At 40.0% G+C, this 16925-nt stretch overlaps 4 protein-coding genes across 13 annotated transcripts in view; 3 read left to right on the top strand and 1 right to left on the bottom strand.

Annotated features, from left to right (window-relative positions):
- The window catches only part of LOC128886553 (uncharacterized), a 43731-nt gene extending 30200 nt beyond the window's left edge, over positions 1–13531 (top strand). Inside the window, exons 1-6 of one of the 7 annotated variants that reach the window (XM_054141530.1) lie at positions 8583–8723; positions 9962–10186; positions 11133–11308; positions 11975–12133; positions 12228–12576; positions 12762–13531. In XM_054141530.1, coding sequence (XP_053997505.1) covers positions 9973–10186; positions 11133–11308; positions 11975–12133; positions 12228–12576; positions 12762–12922 — 1059 coding nt within the window. In that variant the 5' untranslated portion in view covers positions 8583–8723; positions 9962–9972 and the 3' untranslated portion in view covers positions 12923–13531. The other 6 variants (XM_054141526.1, XM_054141531.1, XM_054141528.1 and 3 more) reach the window with 6 other exon arrangements.
- On the top strand, positions 730–4125 carry LOC128886548 (rab GTPase-binding effector protein 1). 2 transcript variants are annotated; one of them, XM_054141513.1, is made up of 9 exons: positions 730–1066; positions 1266–1373; positions 1474–1919; positions 2117–2613; positions 2749–3030; positions 3109–3328; positions 3494–3604; positions 3671–3885; positions 3967–4125. In XM_054141513.1, exons 1-8 carry the CDS (start codon positions 1018–1020, stop codon positions 3836–3838), a joined length of 1881 nt encoding a protein of 626 aa, XP_053997488.1. In that variant the 5' UTR covers positions 730–1017; the 3' UTR covers positions 3839–3885; positions 3967–4125. The 2 variants fall into 2 exon arrangements, with proteins under 2 accessions (XP_053997488.1, XP_053997489.1); XM_054141514.1 differs by having other exon boundaries at positions 731–1066; positions 1474–1907.
- LOC128886549 (amyloid protein-binding protein 2) lies at positions 4203–8569 on the bottom strand. Of its 2 annotated transcripts, none has more exons than XM_054141515.1 (9): positions 8414–8569; positions 7415–7528; positions 7069–7319; positions 6516–6695; positions 6195–6450; positions 5986–6110; positions 5630–5909; positions 5380–5545; positions 4203–5316 (listed from the first exon to the last, which is right to left on the bottom strand). In XM_054141515.1, the coding sequence occupies exons 1-9, from the start codon at positions 8567–8569 to the stop codon at positions 5090–5092; spliced, it is 1755 nt and encodes a 584-aa protein (XP_053997490.1). In that variant the 3' UTR covers positions 4203–5089. The 2 variants fall into 2 exon arrangements, with proteins under 2 accessions (XP_053997490.1, XP_053997491.1); XM_054141516.1 differs by lacking the exon at positions 8414–8569 and adding an exon at positions 7933–8320.
- A 9-nt stretch (positions 13532–13540) lies between the features above and the next one.
- On the top strand, positions 13541–16918 carry LOC128886558 (uncharacterized). Of its 2 annotated transcripts, XM_054141538.1 has the most exons (7): positions 13543–14258; positions 14806–14961; positions 15423–15658; positions 15938–16152; positions 16226–16298; positions 16386–16472; positions 16547–16916. In XM_054141538.1, exons 3-7 carry the CDS (start codon positions 15429–15431, stop codon positions 16731–16733), a joined length of 792 nt encoding a protein of 263 aa, XP_053997513.1. In that variant the 5' UTR covers positions 13543–14258; positions 14806–14961; positions 15423–15428; the 3' UTR covers positions 16734–16916. The 2 variants fall into 2 exon arrangements, with proteins under 2 accessions (XP_053997514.1, XP_053997513.1); XM_054141539.1 differs by lacking the exon at positions 14806–14961 and having other exon boundaries at positions 13541–14258; positions 16547–16918.
- Positions 16919–16925: the final 7 nt, after the last annotated feature.

The raw sequence follows: 16925 nt of genomic DNA on the forward strand, positions 1-16925 counted from the left end.
ATTCATAAGGAAGAAGGGGCAGATAACGCTGGGAAATTCATTTCGATGTTTTCGACACGCTTATTCGTTGAGGGTAAAAAAAACCGCGAACTCTTATCAGCATTTTTCCCGCTCAAATTTAAGTGTAGTCATACAGCTATAGGCACGTTCGAATGATATTGTTGTTAAACTACAACAAATATATCGGATATAAGTATTCCATTTTGTGATGATCGAATATCAACACGCACATTCGGTATCTAATCAGCAAAGAATAAATACGGAGTTAAGTTCAAGTTTATAGGTAGTAGCACGGTGCTTAAGAAGTATACATGTGTAGATATATGTAGACAGTTAACAACGAGTAAGGTGGTTTATAAAATATTTGTATACTAGCTGGAAATACATAGATAGATAAACACGTATTTATCGAATATTTGGTGTGAGTACGTCATTAGATTACATACAGTTTATATAATGACGGATACACAACCCGATCTTGTATTATTTAAGTCGATCAGAGTTTTGGTAAACTCGATACACATGAGTTCGAATTGTGCGTTACGTGAGTGGAAATACTGATGAAAAATGTTATCGATTCACGATAAATTACGGTGTGCATTATTCATCGGCGGTGTTGGGTGCGTTTTAAATTGGTCGTGAAACGAACGAGTTATGTCGTCGTAGTCGATCGCAGCGACGAGTCGATTATCGAATATGCACCGTTCAAAATATCGATACCGATTAACGAGGAAGTGCTAGTGCTGATAATACACCGCTGACGGACCGCTAAATTGTTGAGGTTCATTTTCTGTTTCATTGAACGTGACATCGTTCTGCATGGATACGCGCGATCGTTACCGCTATGCAGTGTCGTCCGTGTAATGACTGTCAGTGAAATCTGAAAGTGGCACTCGTGACATAATGTCACCGAAAGATTCGGCCGAGGAGAGTTTCAGAATACATATTTCTACCTTGCACGAAAAGCAGTGACCCACCTCGAAAAAATTCCGTTTAGCTGCTCTAATTCGTTGAACAATGGAGAACCACACCACGCAGGATAACACGATCAACATGAACGGAAGTGGTACGTTCCAAAGCACGCTCCAAATTTTACGCTTTCGCAAAATTTACTCTCTGTGTCATCGTCAATGTCACGTTTATCTCTAACACTTTTCGAGAGATTCTCTCGAAAAATCGCATCTCGCGGCACGAAATTATTATCATATTCAACAATTTTTTGTGTTTCAACAATTTTACTAACCAGAGTGTTCGTTACGATTCAGAGGACCTACAGGAGAAAGTAACTAAACTGGAATCAGAGAACGTGAAGATGCGAGAGGAATTTAACATTCAGAGAGCCAAGTTGAAGGAGTTGTACCTTCAAAAAGAAGGTAAACCTCGATCATTACGGATAAATATAGCAAAGACACAAAACGGGAGTCTAAAGTATCGTTGTACGAGCATTCTGTGACATACAAAGTTTCTTTGCAGAAGAATTGAACAGAAGATTGCAGGATAACACGTGTCTGCAAGAAGAAAACACAAGACTGAAAAACGAATTGGACGAAGCCAAAAGTCAGCTGGTTGTTGCCGATCTTAAAATTCAGAATGATATTCTTATAGAGAAAAGAAAAGCTCAAGAGGAGATAGCTTCTTTGCAACGGGTTATACACGAAACGGTGGAGGAATCTTCGTGTTCGCGCAAACGATTAGACGCCGATATTTCAACGTTAAAGACAACTCTTTCCAAGTTGCAAGAAGAAAACGCGTTATTAAAGTCACAGCTACCTCGCGACCCTCCCATAGATAGCCCTCAGATATCGCTGTCCACAGTAACGAAAACGATAGCTCGAAAAGTAGTTAAGCAAATAGGTGCAGATGCTTTGTCTTTAGGTCCTGACAATCTCGAAGAAAGTATGAGGAAGGTAAAAAGATATGTACGTAAACTTAAAAATCCATGATTTTTGAACTTTTCTGCAATGAGTTTGTAAAGAGGCACCGCATTTCAGAAATTGTTCACGAATCATTTCGAACATCATTCAGAGGTGTTTATTTTATTGCTTGTTTTTTTTTCTTTTTTTCTTTTTATCGATTTCGAATAGGTGTGCAAATATTAGAAAGTATTGCTTTATAGGCACAGGAGGATGCGGAAGTATTGCGTTCGTTGGTAGTGCCGCTCGAAGAAGAAATTAAAGCCTTAAAAGAGAAATTGAGAGCCACGGACGACGAGTTGCAAAAGTGTAAAGAAGCACAGTCACAGAGAAGGCAACGAGAATCCGGTTCCTTCGAACCAGCGTGTGACATGTGCGCGAATTACGAAGCACAATTAGTTAAGATGCAAGCGAACGCTAAAGATATGGAGAAACAACTGCTAGATTCGGAACGTATGTTGCAAGCGCAAAAAGATGAACTAACCAAGGAGGTGGAGTTTCGTAAAGAAATGGAAGAGAAATGGAACGAAAAGAAAGAGGAGCATAAAATCAAAGTAGCGGAGCTCACTGCCACCTCGCAAACGATGCAACAGACTCTGACAGATCTGAAAAAAACGTTTGAACACGTTCAGAGAAACATCAGAGACGAACTCGTCAAACTGACGCGTGGCCGGGAAGAAGTACAAAGACACCTTGTCGCGTAAGAAAATTTCTAATGATATTCGAATTTTTATTTCATTCTCACTTACGAGTTTTAAATGTAGATGAAGTAAAACATATTTTACCGAGGCATTCTTGGCAAAATTTTATTGAAAATCTAGTTGAATCTTTGCAGACTGCAAAAGGAAAATGAGAACCTCGTTGGCAAGCATAGCAAGCATTCCCAGCAATTGCAGAGTGAGAGCATCAATATGCCGAATAATGTCGAGGAGTTGCACGTTAGTCTTTTAAAAATGCGCGAGGATTTGATCACCGCTAAAGTTGCTCAAGAAGTTGCACAAGAGAAGGAGGAAACGTTACGGTACGAAGTGACCTTGCTCCAGGAACAAATGGAACAGGAAAGCACAGTGAAGGAACAAGAAGTATTGGCATTGAAAAATGAAATTAGCGGGTTAAGGTAATCAGTGTTTTACTATGGTAGAACATCGATTTACGGAACATAAAACGAGACAATTTTAATAATGATCATTTGTAGAACACAATTAGATAAATACGTGAGGGATCATCGATCGCTCGCCGAAAGAGAGGAAAAACTCGAACGTTTAGAAAAACAATTGGACATAGTTTTGAAAGAAAATAGAGAAGCTGAATTAAAAGTAGCCGAATTACGGCAAAGAGTTACCAGTCTTCAGCAAGAGCTAGATACCAGCGAAGCGGTTCAAAAAGACTTCGTTAGATTGTCGCAATCGTTACAGGTATGAAAGAATAAGAAAGATAACATTGTCCAACACGAATTCAAAAGCAACATTGCTCTATTCAATAACTTTTTAGCGAGTATTTATGATTTTTATTGGTTGGACAATGTAATACATCGGTAGGTTCTAATCCAATGTTAACTTGAACTTTACTATTGGCGATAGGTACAATTAGAAAGAATTAGACAAGCCGGTAGCGAAGTAAGATGGCAACACGAAGAGGATGTAGAAGAATGCCCTAGTTGTCATACTTCTTTCACTGTTACAAAGAAAAAGGTAACGAAATAAAACGGGTTTTTATCGTTTGTAGGAGTCGGTGATGATCGATGTGTATTTAAACAGGTGCATTGCCGTCATTGTGGCCATATATTTTGTCAGTCCTGTCTTTCGCACGTCGTGAAAAGTGGACCGAAACAAAGACCATCCAGAGTCTGTGATGTTTGCCATACCTTGTTGGTGCAAGATACCGCACCGTATTTTAGCCAAGAACCACCACACACACCTGATTAAATATTCTAACGCAAAATCAGTCCAGCAAGATGTGCAATATCAATTTGGTAATTGCTAATGAATATTCATAGAACGAACTCGACGATGCGATCGAAATAATCGAAAAATCATTTTGCGATTGTTTTCAGAAAGATTTAGAGATGCTGCTAGTGTGGGAGGGGGCTAGATAAAATTCCTATTACCTGACAACTCGAGTGATAAGATAAATATCGTGTAAATACGAATTATGTACTACTTAATGTTTATTGTAATTTAAAAGATTAAAGCTTTTGAATGTATGTGAGTTATCTAAAAAGTTTATGAATATTTATCTAATGTCTTGTTCTTTTCGCGTCAATAGCAAAATATTTCAAAAAAGAAACTGTCCTGTTTCTTTATTTATTTTCAAAGCAGCAGAAATCTTTACATACTCCTATCGCATCGTATAACTCTTCTAATTTAATATTCTCAAAGACAATAAATTGTTCTAGACTCGGTGTTTATTACAATGTTTATATAGGAACAAAAAGTTCAACAAAAAATAATATTACATATCACATTCTTGATTTCACAAGGTTTGCGAATGAAGTATAATAAATGTAATTGATTTAGCACAGCTATCTAACAAAACGATATGTTTAGACAATTTTTCGAAGCTCCGGATTACGAACGCGAATAATTTTTTGTCTTTTGATATCTTCGATCAATTGGGAAATAATACATAAAAACGATGTGTACATGCGCCGTATGTAAAATTACACATACGTGAATATATTACAATTAAAAAAATCGTTCCTTCGGGGTTTCTAAATTACCGTAAGTTAGAAATCTTACATCGTACATCAATAAATCTTATATCATACATTAATTACAAACGTGTCCGTTTCATGTACGTGTTGTAAATGCTGTTGATAATCGATTGCAACAGAAAAACATTCGGGTCTAAATTTAGTTGATTCGCATCTAAAACTAATTGTAAAAATAATTAACATGTACAAAAACAGTGAAATAGAAAGTACAAACATGAAGAATTTCATGCGATTAAGGATATAAGTCTGAAATTCATTTGTGACGTATTGGCAATATTTGTAATCGTAGTAATAGTACAGTCGAAAAAATATATGATTTACGAAATGCCTAGTCGTATAAAGTAATTCGTGATTTCGTTTATACTTTGGCTGGAGTTACACCAACAAAATCAGAATCGGTATGAATCGAGCGACAAGAATCAATGAATATCAACATTCGACGGTAAGTTTTTACAAATATACATTACATAGAAAAGAAAGTATCGATTACATCTCCGATTGGCTGTGGTCGTTTCTCAAGATCGATCGGCGGGTCTTCGGATTGAATGTTGAGTCTTAGTACTTTCCAATTGTTCAAAGCATATTCGTATTCCGCTACTTTGCCATGTTCATCCAGTTTTGTGTAAACGTGTAAAAGCCCTCGATAATCGTACTCCAAACTAGTGTAGCTTCGACCGAATAATTTTAGACCTAATACCAGAAATATTATGCGTTTGTTGACAAAGTAAAATAACGCGGACATTGGATACTTACCAATCGCGATGCTACGATAATAGAGCTTCTCGGCATCTCTATATCGATTCATATGATAATTATATAACGAAGCTAAATGACCTACGCTTAAGCCCACTTCGTGGTCATCGGGTCCTAAAATTTCTTCTTTAATTTGTATAGCTCTAACGTGCATTTCTTCGGCCGCCTAATATAAATTATAAAAAAATATAGGAATATTCCTTTAATTCTCCAGCTAATCTTTATGCATTTTCAATAGATACGTACGTACCTCAAATTTCTTCATACTTTGATACAGACGTCCCAAATTTCCGTAGTGTTTTGCGGTTTGCACATTTTTTTCGCCAAATGCTTTTCTCGCCAACTCCAAAGCAGACATGTGAAGGCATTCAGCCTTGAATAATAGATGTTGTTCTACTAATGGTGCCGTCTCGCTGTCTAATGCTACTTCTTCAAAAATTAATGCTTGCACTCTTCTTGCGCTTGCTAACAACAAATGATCTCCATGTAAAAGCTTTTCCATTATGTCTATTGCTTTCCCAGCATGGTAACTGTTCATACAATGTAGAATAAAACTGTATGACATTTCCAAACTTTAAGAGTGCACCGGCTTATAGAGTCACCTACCTTGCTAGGTCAAATTTACCAGAGCTATATTCGTGCACGTAGAGAGCATAACCTAAATCTTCGTGAGCCAATGCAATATGTAAATTCGTTCTACCGAATATCGTTTCCCTAATATGTAGTGCTTTCTGTGAGAAAGGAAGGTCGAAATGTAAGTAGGCGATAAGAACGGAAATAATAAATATTTGTAATAAATTATTTGATGTTCTAACCTCGTAAACGGTTATACTATCGCCGGTGCGATCAAAATTTAACAAATAATATCCATAATCTATAAGAACGTTGCTGTACACTGGATGACCCCTATCGAATACTTGTCTAGCAAGATACAAAGCTTGCCTGATCAACAGACCAGCTTTCTGGAATTCACGTTTCAATACACACGATTTTGCCGCTTGTCTTAAAACGTCGATAATAACACGCGCAGGCAGCGTGGGTTTTAACTGTTTTAATGCTTCTATACTCCACCTAGAAAGCGATATACGTACAATCGATTAGGCTTTACGAGAATAAAAGTAAAGCGCGAGTAGTACCTGTAAGCCTGATCGTATTCATTTTTCTTACTGTGAACCATGCTGAATTCAACGTATAAAGCGGCATAGTTGCATTCGTCCAATTCTGCTTCTTTCAGTCGTTTTACCATTTCTAAAGCGAGCAGTTGCGTTTCCGTTGCATATTCGAACGCACAGTATTCCGCTTCCGCGTGTAACAATCTATACATTTGAAGAATTATCGTGAATTAAAATACGCACATTAAGAGAGCAGCCTGGTATTTTTGGCTAAAAATTGTGGTTCCTTTATAATTTTTGTTTTTTTAATTAATACCTGTATTGAAATTAAAATTATTATACCTATAGTTCTTTTAAGGCAGTTTAATAAAATATGTTTTATTCAAATTGTGTTAAGTTCGGTAACACAATTTAAAATTATCAATTTTTCGAATTTTGCCATGTTCTTCTTGCGACAATTTTCGTAAGACTCACGTCTCTAAAAAAGTGCAAAAAAACCATCGATTTTCTAATCTGGAATCAACAGACTGCTCTCTTAATAAACAAATTCCAACTTACGATACAAAATTTTGCTTACCTACGACAACACTCTAACGTTTGACACCAATTTTCAGGTGTGGTATTATTTTCGAGACATAATTGTCGACATTCCAGCAACACCCGTTTGCTTTCTACATACCAACCGCAATCGCTCAAAAATCCACCGAGTCTTAAACCAAGATTTATCATTTTCTTTCGAGCAGCTGGATTTTCGCTAAGGCGTGCACAGCACAAACAATACTTGATCACTAATTCTTCTCCGATTCGTATTCTATGATCCATAAGACCCTGCAAAAGTAATGCAAATTGAATTGTAGGATTTTTTTGCTGGTATAGAAAAAGTTAAAAATAGAATAAGGAAGAGACTATTTGCATTTTCTTACCTGGAAACACTCTAATAAATCTACGCGACGACCGGTAACCGTCAACATCTTGGAGAAGGTTTCCAGATTGCTGAGATGCATCCCTAGTACACACATTCTCCTTCCTTTGTACAACTGCAAAGTAAAGGAAAGTAAGATTATTCAAGTTTTCTCGAGTTTTTTTGTTTAAAATTGACAACAAATCCTTTTTGTAGACACATTGTGATTAACATGTTCACCGTTATTGTTCATTTGAAAAACTATATGCCCTAACCTATATTACGTTCAGGGTAATCTTATTTAATCGATATCCTCTCGAATTTTTGACGATACACAAATTCATCACACGCAAAACCGACGAAGCGTTGCACAAGCATAGTGTCAATCACGGTAAACGAATCGTACAATTATTACCTCACGAATAAGCTATATATATATATATATATATATATATATATATATATATATATATATGTATAGAACAGTACAGGTAGAAGTACAGGTTAAACGCACGACACGCATAGCTTTTGTCACCTCACCTCGTGTCGTTCGAAGCGATTGCGATTATACTAAATATATACTCTCGTTATTTCGCGAAGATCCAACCTACATATAACACACGAGTCTTTCGATTTAGGTTTACGTGATTTTTTTTCGACGACTGTCGAAAGGTCTGACCCTTCTTTTTCCCTTCGAATTGGACATGTGATAAGCACAGTGGTCGCAAGTGTCACGACGATAGACAGTTTATCGCGCGATGATCGTTTCTCGTTACGATTATCGTGCACGAGTCGATCGAAACGAAACATTGTTTCCCAATAAATATGTCCCAGTCGAAGATGAGATCGACGAAAGAAACGAATTTTTCCTCGGTAGAAAGCATCGCGATAACGAACGAGAAAATTTTTCCGCTCGGATCACCGAAACGATATATCTATGAATACGTTCGAATCACTGGTACTGTGTGCGTCTCGAGTCTCGAGTGCTACAACGCGGAGACACGTTTACGTTGACGTTTACCTGGTAATAAATATCGAACGTCACGTTCCTCGGTAGATCGGAGAAACACTTCAATTTCAGGAACTCGTCTATCTTGCATACGTTGACGATCGTGGACAAACACAGTTCGCAGAGAGTTTTCGGGGAAAACACCCATGGCTCGGTTTCTTCGGCCATTTTCCTAGGGGCCTTCGATAATCACGAACGCGCAAACACAACCGCAACAATTGCTGTCACGTCTCTTCCTTCATGCGCATATGCTGCTGCGATGCTCTGCCATCCAACCACCAGCGACAACCCCCACTTTTGGGAACGAAGAGACGGTAAAATGGTAAAGCAAACGTGCGACTAGCGCACGAGATAACAACACGAATTTTTTCCTGCTCTTGTTCTTCTACTCGTTGTCGTTGATTTTTTTCACTTATTCCCCCTACAACTCGTACAAATTTTCATTGAAAATTAAATCGGAAGCTTCCATGTCTCGCTCGCGATAATATTTCGGATCAAACGAAAATATCGATTCGTTCTAAATTGTTGCGAAATCATTTCGTCGCGATCGCGAATACGAACGAAAACGCGACAAACTTCGTATTTATGTAAATAGCTAATTAATCGTTTGTTTAGTCGTAAATTCTCTTCCATCCGTAGGTCTGAAATTAACGAAGAAATAATTCCTTTTTTAACGCTGAAATCGAGAGAATCGAATCGCATAACCCTAGATTAAACATCCGTGTCAAGTACGCGGTGCTAGATATACGGCACGGCTGATGAAAAAAAAAAGAGAGAGCCGATATTGTTGCGATCGTGAAAGAGGTCGATTAATCGCGCCAGCGTTGGGCCATGTCTTCTTCGACCCGAGCCTTCTTTTTCTGTAAACACGACGAGCAAAGGAAACGCCTAAGGTGATTAGCGTCGCCATAATTTCTGACAAAGTGACAAAGTGGCTGGAAAACGGTAATTCGTACGCGCGAGTGAAAGGAAATTGGTGCGCTGCGTGCCTCATCGATTGTGAAAGTTTTGAATGTCAAATCATGCGTTCCGATCGCGTTACGAATTTAACGGAGCTTCGCTAGCATCATGCTAGTCTCATTGTCAACATAGAGAATACATATGTCGAATTCCACGACTAACTTTCCCGTAGCTTTCCGTGACTTTCGTATCGGTTTCACGCGTCAACAGATAATTACAAATAATTACAACCTCGCGTACCACGACTATAAATCTTTGTTCCGTTATCGACCACCAGCACCTTGTTCCAGGACCGTGCCTAGGTAATACGGGGGCCTTGGTTTAATCAATTAGGATTTGTATACATATACACGTTGCTACAATATCATCGCTATAATAGTACACACTACTAACTATTATCTGGATAGTAAACTGGTTAATCGGTTACTAGCAGAGTACATATCTGGTTTCCCAAGATTTCTAGCTCGTGGAGAAGCTCCCATCTATCGAGACGCTTTCATACGTTCTATTCTGTATTTTCTCACGAAACGTTCGTCGTTCACTGAAATGTATAGATCGCATATTTAAGACATACAAGTAACCTTTTTCTTTGACTTGCAGGGGTTGGTTGGATGGTGCACAAAGTGCACAGGATGGAGGAGGAACCCCCTGACGAGGATAAAAAGGTCGAGGCGACGATGCAGACCGTGATCGCGGCGCTAAACACGTCGGACGATGTCTGCGACAGTGGAACACGTGTTTCCGGTCAGGAAGAGTTCACGTGCTCCCTCTACATCTCGCGTGCCGTCGGCGTAGGCCCGCAAGGCCAAGTGCAAGAAACGCAAGGTGGCAAATTGCCTGTTTCTTTACTTAGCGAATCTTCTGATTGCATAAGCTCTACCGTGCCACAAACTGCATAATATGTACTCGAATCTTACGGACTTTCATCTCCTCGATGGGACTATGGAATTATGTAGTCTCAAACCCAAAGTTAGACAAGAAGGAAAATAGCTTTCTCTGTTTCTTCTCTGCTTCTATTTCAGTAATATTCGACAGGACAAACAAACTTTTGAACAACATAACAAATGGAAAATTCACTTCTGACCATTGATTCGTTACTTGTTGACTAAAGATTTGGATGCTGTACGTTTTTCATAATTTGTTTCGACACACATTTTGTCTATCTTCATGTACGAATACTAGTCGATACCATGCTAGTCACACCTTTCATGCGCTAGAGTCGTCCAGTTGTGTACTTGAAATTCAAATGGAGCAGAATTTGTAATAAAACCGAGCTGTTTTCCGAGTACTTGGACGAACCTAGCGCGTGACCTATTTAAATACGATACGACGCGACGGGTAGAGGAGACAAAGTCACGTAAGGCGCTGCACCATTGGCCGCGACTGACGTAATCAGAGTTTATTGCCTCGGTGATCTGTTCTGAAAACTTTCTTCTTCCTTTGTGTCCGAAAGAGCTACTTTTTTTTTGCAACGTTCTTCGACTCTTGCGTTGCGCGACGTATTCGATTAATATGTAACTCGTGACGAAATAATTTGTAAACGCAAAAGTTGGTCCTGTACAGCTAAATTCCGGCACGCATAGTACATCTATACGTGTAAAAATTGATAGCCACTGCATTAGAGAATCCATAGACCAGACTTATGCGCTAATATAATACTTTTCCGTATCTTTTCTAAACGTGAAATTGTTTACGACGGTGCCTTTCACATCTTGGGCAGAGTCCTGGTTCTTGAATTGCTATATTGTAGTAGAGACATAAATTACATCAGGTGGCGAATTGGTGCGCTCAAATCTAGAAGAAGTGATCCGTGCATCCGATCCTTTGGCAGCATGGCACGTGTCTGAAACACCTTGCGGTCTCATCGCAGCGTTCGCGCGCGAAGCAGATGCCGAGAAGCTCCTACAACGGGGAGATTTGGCGCGAGTTTTTGATGGACCAGTACAAGTATTTCTATACGTTGATAAATTAGTCGATTAAAAACTAAAGCGAATAAAGTTGATTCTCGCGTCACCGTTATTGTCAGATTTAACCGTAAAACAAACTCGGTCAGGATTTGGCCTGAGGTATAAACTGGAAAATATTCGAATCGGCGCGCGAGGACGCTGTCGCGTCGCGTCATCCTTGAAGCCTTGAACCGGATCCGAATCAGTTTCACTACTACATTTCCCTTTCCAAATCGAGTAACTTTCTTGCATCTTGGATAACCTAGGAAAATAACGGACATTATGAAATACAGCATCGCGTTTCGCGCAACGAACGTCTACGTTTTCCACGTCGCTTTCTCTTACGCAAGAAGTCTGGAAATGAAAGCTACAGATAACCAAACTTGCACAACGCTCCGCTGGATCTTTTGGCGCGCGGAGAATGTTCGATGTGTAACGTCTTCCGTATAAGCGCGCCAATTTTTCCCCCCATTCTGTGTTTCACGACGATTGAATCTACCTGTTTGTTGATTCGTAGACGTCGGGGAACATATTTTCCTTTAGGTTACGTTCCTTAGGCTACAACCCTAAGCTTACATCTTTATTTTATTCGTTACCAAAACTCTTGATCTAGATAAGAATTTTGCCAACTGCTGATTAGTGATCAGCGTAATTCCCATTGCATCAGGTGGCCCGATTCTCAGCGAAGGACTCTCGCTACAGGCAAGCTGTTCTCTTGCGCGACGTACCCTGGGCCATTCCGTTGCAGGATATAAACTCCGCGTTGTCGAAGCAGGGAATCGCGACCGGAAGCGTCGAACGCTGGCGACAATACATCCGTGTAGAGGTAATCTATACCGCAGGTGCAAAACATTTGTCTTCGGGCGAAAACATTTCTTTGAGCGTGATTTTAATTTCATTTGTTTAAATATTCTTCGTAGGTACTCGACGCTGGACATTACGAGCTGCTGTTACGTCAAGGCTTGGACTTTTTCGGCGCGGCTCGATTTGGCGTGATTCCGGAACGCTGGTGCCGTGGAGCGACCGGAAGCGTCGGTGGATCGCTGCAAGCTGGCCCAGGAATGGTCGGTAATCTCCTCGAGTCGACGAATCTTCAGACAGGGGACGGGGTTCTCCAATGCTACCGATGCCAGGGCTTCTGGCACATGGCTGCCAACTGCAGACACTTGCCACGCTGCGTTCGCTGTGGAGAACCGCACAGCGTCGAGTTTTGTCCCCGGCCTCGCAATAATCCCATTTGCTGTCACTGTTTCGGCCCCCATCACGCTGGTAATGCCCTCCGTCGTGCAACTGGGATTATGGTTGTTCCCCGGTTATACGAAAGAATTTTTCCACGGTTGGACTAGACGTTTTCGTTCTCGGCAACGTTTACGATTCTTCGAGCGACTCTATGACCCTGTAAACTTTAATTGCAATTAGTTTTGTCGTAAGTTTTCACGAATTTACAATTCCAGGGTATCGTCAGTGCCCAGTTCGCCAGCAACTTTCAAATGCAACGCCTATTAGCATCACATTGAGTACGACTCGAATCGGAAACCAGTATCCGGTGAACGCTGCTTCGAAGCCGAGTCCATCGTCCCACGAGCAGCAGCCTTTAAAGTCCAGTCAGTCTTGAAACGAACGAAAATTCCGTTCCTGCGTCGCGTACGTCAACTTTTATCGCGGAACTTCGACCTTACTTATGTAAAAATTGTTCGCGTTACAGTTATTCAGCGTGTACACGCTATCGTCGAGCGATAAAGTTTCGAATTGCAACGTTAAAAATTCTAGAACGAACGAAGAAGACTTTCGAGAGCGCGAATCGTTGTCGAAATTTACTTATTTCGGTCCTGCTTTATCTTTGAAACGATACAAATTCGGGGTAATAAATTATTATCTATATATACAATAGAAAATATTTTAATTCGAACTCGTATCATTTATAAACATTTACTTCTTAGCAGTTTACCAAACAATTTCATAGATATAGTAGCTTATTATTTATAATACAATACTTATTCCTTGTGTCGTGCTTCGACTATTTTCGTCGACACTCGTTACTAAAAGTTATTAAAAGTTTCTATTTTATAAGCTATAAGCTGTAAGCTCCTATAAGCTCTGGTCTGGAATATAATATATTATAAACGATGGGCCGCCTCGTGCAGGTGGCAGGTTGTTCACCCGCAAGGATGGCTAAACGACAGGATGGCGTACAGATCCGTTGGATGAAAGTTAAAATATTATATTCGTTCGACTCCGCGAGTCATAGGTTACCGACCTTCGCGTTAGGATGAAATTCAGACCCGTCGAAATTTCTCTCGGTTACCATCGAGACAAACAAAGGCATTCCGGACGAGTTAACGATGCGCGCGCTAGTCGCACAATCCTCTACGCTTCGTCCCACTTTCTTCGTCCTAGTCTCCTGAATGTGGGTCCCCCCGATGTCGTGTCTCACAATCAGTCTTGTACTCATCTTCGCAAGAGTAATACCATGTAACGTCGTGATAAAGTCAAAGCGAACGGTGGGGATTCGCGAACCAGGTGTATCATCCAAGTCGTATAGCGTTCGATAAGTTTCAAACGCATTGATACGGTGGGGAGCGAACGTCATTCCCGCCACATTCGACCACACGAGCCATGGTGCTTTTCGGTGATTCAAGTTCAGACTTCAGTTTCAGTCCAGTCGCTCTTTTGGGGGTCTCTCGAGTTACGTACGCGGTCTCGGTCTCGGTTCGATAGGTGCGCGAACGATCAAGTTCCCAAGACGCCGGGTGTGCATTATAGATGCACAAGCCGCAGCGTTCACAGGGACACCACGTATGGACGCTTAAGGAAAATATTCGCTGCGTGGTTATCGTTAACGCTTCCAAACACGTTTCGACAGTTTTGTGCGTTCGGTTGCCGTTGCCGCCTCGGGAAAATAAACAAACAAACCGTCGAGAACAACCTTGGATGGCCAAGTCCGGTTTCAGGTATGACTTACCCTTTGTTTGTAACAGAAGACAAGTTTCATTAGTTATTCCGTTTTTTAAACCGATTCATATTTTATTCTAATTATTCGTCGCATATTAGAGGCAAATGGAAGCTACGAGTTTGCAAAAACGCTGATTTTTGGGGCCCCCTAGTTTATCGATACTAGAGTACTCCGCAGATCTTCCTATGTAAACATATCCTTGCGACACGATGTATACTATGTACGCTAAAGGTCGAAAGTATTTTTATTCGCTAAACGTACATTCACTGTGGTATTAGTTTAAGCTAACTTTCAACTTGAATGTATGGTTGCTTATCTATAAGAAAAAGAGTAAGGTAGGCAGTTGGTAATACGAACCGATAGGAAAACAAATTAGACAAGTTTAGTCTTGCGTTCTAATTATGATCGCTAATCGTTAAACATTACGTTTCGGTTCAACCCAGTCATATGTAGATACACAGTTCGCGTACACGGAATTTTCTAATGGTTTTTCGTTTCCATTTCTGAACTCGCGTCGTTACTTTCTGTTCGCGCCCTTGTTTCAGAACGATCGAGCGATCGAAGTTATGGAGGAAAATGTCTACGTTACCGTGGAAAGAAGTTTCGAAGGCGATCATGTTTTTCTAGCGACACATTCGCGGCGTTAATGGTTTTCTGAATAAATCAGAGGAGCAGAAGAAATTCTTCGAGCGCAATACAAGGTGACAGAGATCGATTCGAGCTTATAACCACACTATCGCGATCGATAACGACGTAGGAGAGGGATAAGGGCCCTTTCTAAGAAATATAGTATTTTGCCATTTTTAACAGTTTTAACGGTTACAAACGTATAAAAAATTTTTTAGAAATCTTCTTTTAAAAATATCTTTTTAGACATTATTATAGATTAGGATTTATTAAAAAAGCAAAAAATTGGATATGCATAAAATCCAAATGGAAAATCCAAATCCAAAGAGGGTTAAAAAATATATATTTTTACGTATTCACTCTCATTTTCAAACAAAATTTTATACGATGCGACGAATTTGCCCTGCCCTGATTCCTGGAAACCTTGGCAATGATGATCTAACAAATTCCGTGTCACGAGAATCCTCGACGATACAAACAATACGATTACGCGAATGCTTAACGGGAAACGTGTTCTCTATTGTAACGTTGGTAGATCGACATGTGCTGCTGGAGCTGGACTTTACTCTTGGTCGTAGCGATAAGCTCCACCAGCGTGCAGCAGCCGATTTTCTTCAAGAACACGTTCAAAGGGTTGAATGGTGTCACGCCGAGGATCAATTCCCTCGACAAGGGTGAAATAACGGCGGTCTATTATTACGATCAGACGATCGCGGTGGTGGAAATCGGTACCAACAACGAACTGCACGACTGCAACCTAATCGAAGTCTAGTGAGTGATTTTATTCGACTCGAAACGAATTTTACAATTTTACAGATTGCTCTTAAAGAACCGCTTTTACCAAGGGAAACTAATACCAATGCAAAAGCCAAAGATCAACCTTAATGTAAAAATCCCAAATCTTGGAAGTTTCCATATAAAGCTTGAGATTCGAGCCTGATGGCTTGAGCTCGCTGTTTATTTCAAGAATGCTAATTCGTTCGTCTAAAAATGTAATATATTCGGTTAACACGATAGTGTTAGAGAAAGTAAGAGGCGATGTTGTTACAGCGAGCCAGACCAGGCCAACGCAGTTTTGAGAAACCTGTCGTCTACGACGATTCCACAGCTGGTATCTTTCAGGGAAATAACGAAGCTAATGCAGCAATGCGATCTGTTGGACAGAGTGCAACGCGATGCTTTGGCCACTTCTATGTCTGGCACTTTGAGCAGAGGTACCCGTGTAGTGGGCAGCTCCTTATCTCTGCTTTCGGGCATTCTGCCAGGTGAATATTCTTAGAATCAAACAACATTCTTATCTAAATAAAAGTCTCAAATAATACCATGTTATTGTTGCAGGAACAAAGTGGTGCGGCACGGGGGACATTGCCGAGAATTATCATGATTTAGGTCAGGAAGCAGACATCGATAGGTCAGCACGCGTCGATTAATCGAGGCAGTCTTTTAGCTACTGCAAACTTACACTTCCTCTAGTAATTAAATTTTCTTCGCGTTTCAGTTGCTGTCGAAATCATGACCTCTGCCCTGTTAAAGTTCGCGCACAGCAAACGCGATACAATCTCACCAACTATTCCTTATATACTAAGTATGAAAAATAAAAATTCGTTTAATCCTTTATAAGTATAATCCTATGTCAAATTTTATCGTTCCATTTTACAGGTCGCATTGCGACTGCGACGACGCGCTGTACAACTGTTTAAAAGCTGCTCACCATCCGACGGCCAATATCATGGGTCACATTTACTTCAATTTAGTCAAAGTACCTTGCATAGAAGATGTAGCGAGGAACGAACGTACTTCCATGAGGATAGAACGCCAATTTATTCCCGTTAAAATGAATTATTGAAACGAATTTATTGTGTTGCAAGTCGTCAATTTTAAACGCAGTTTGTAACACAGAATGATAATTTTAATATTTTTGTATGAAAAATACTGTACAATTCTCTTAGGGCATGAAATTGGAAAGGGAATTTTACAATTACCGTTAATGTTATATATGTAAATATTGTAGTCGATATATATAGTAAAGCATGGCATA

The sequence above is a fragment of the Hylaeus anthracinus genome, unplaced genomic scaffold (assembly GCF_026225885.1).
Source record: "Hylaeus anthracinus isolate JK02 unplaced genomic scaffold, UHH_iyHylAnth1.0_haploid 11985, whole genome shotgun sequence".
Lineage (NCBI taxonomy): Eukaryota > Metazoa > Arthropoda > Insecta > Hymenoptera > Colletidae > Hylaeus > Hylaeus anthracinus.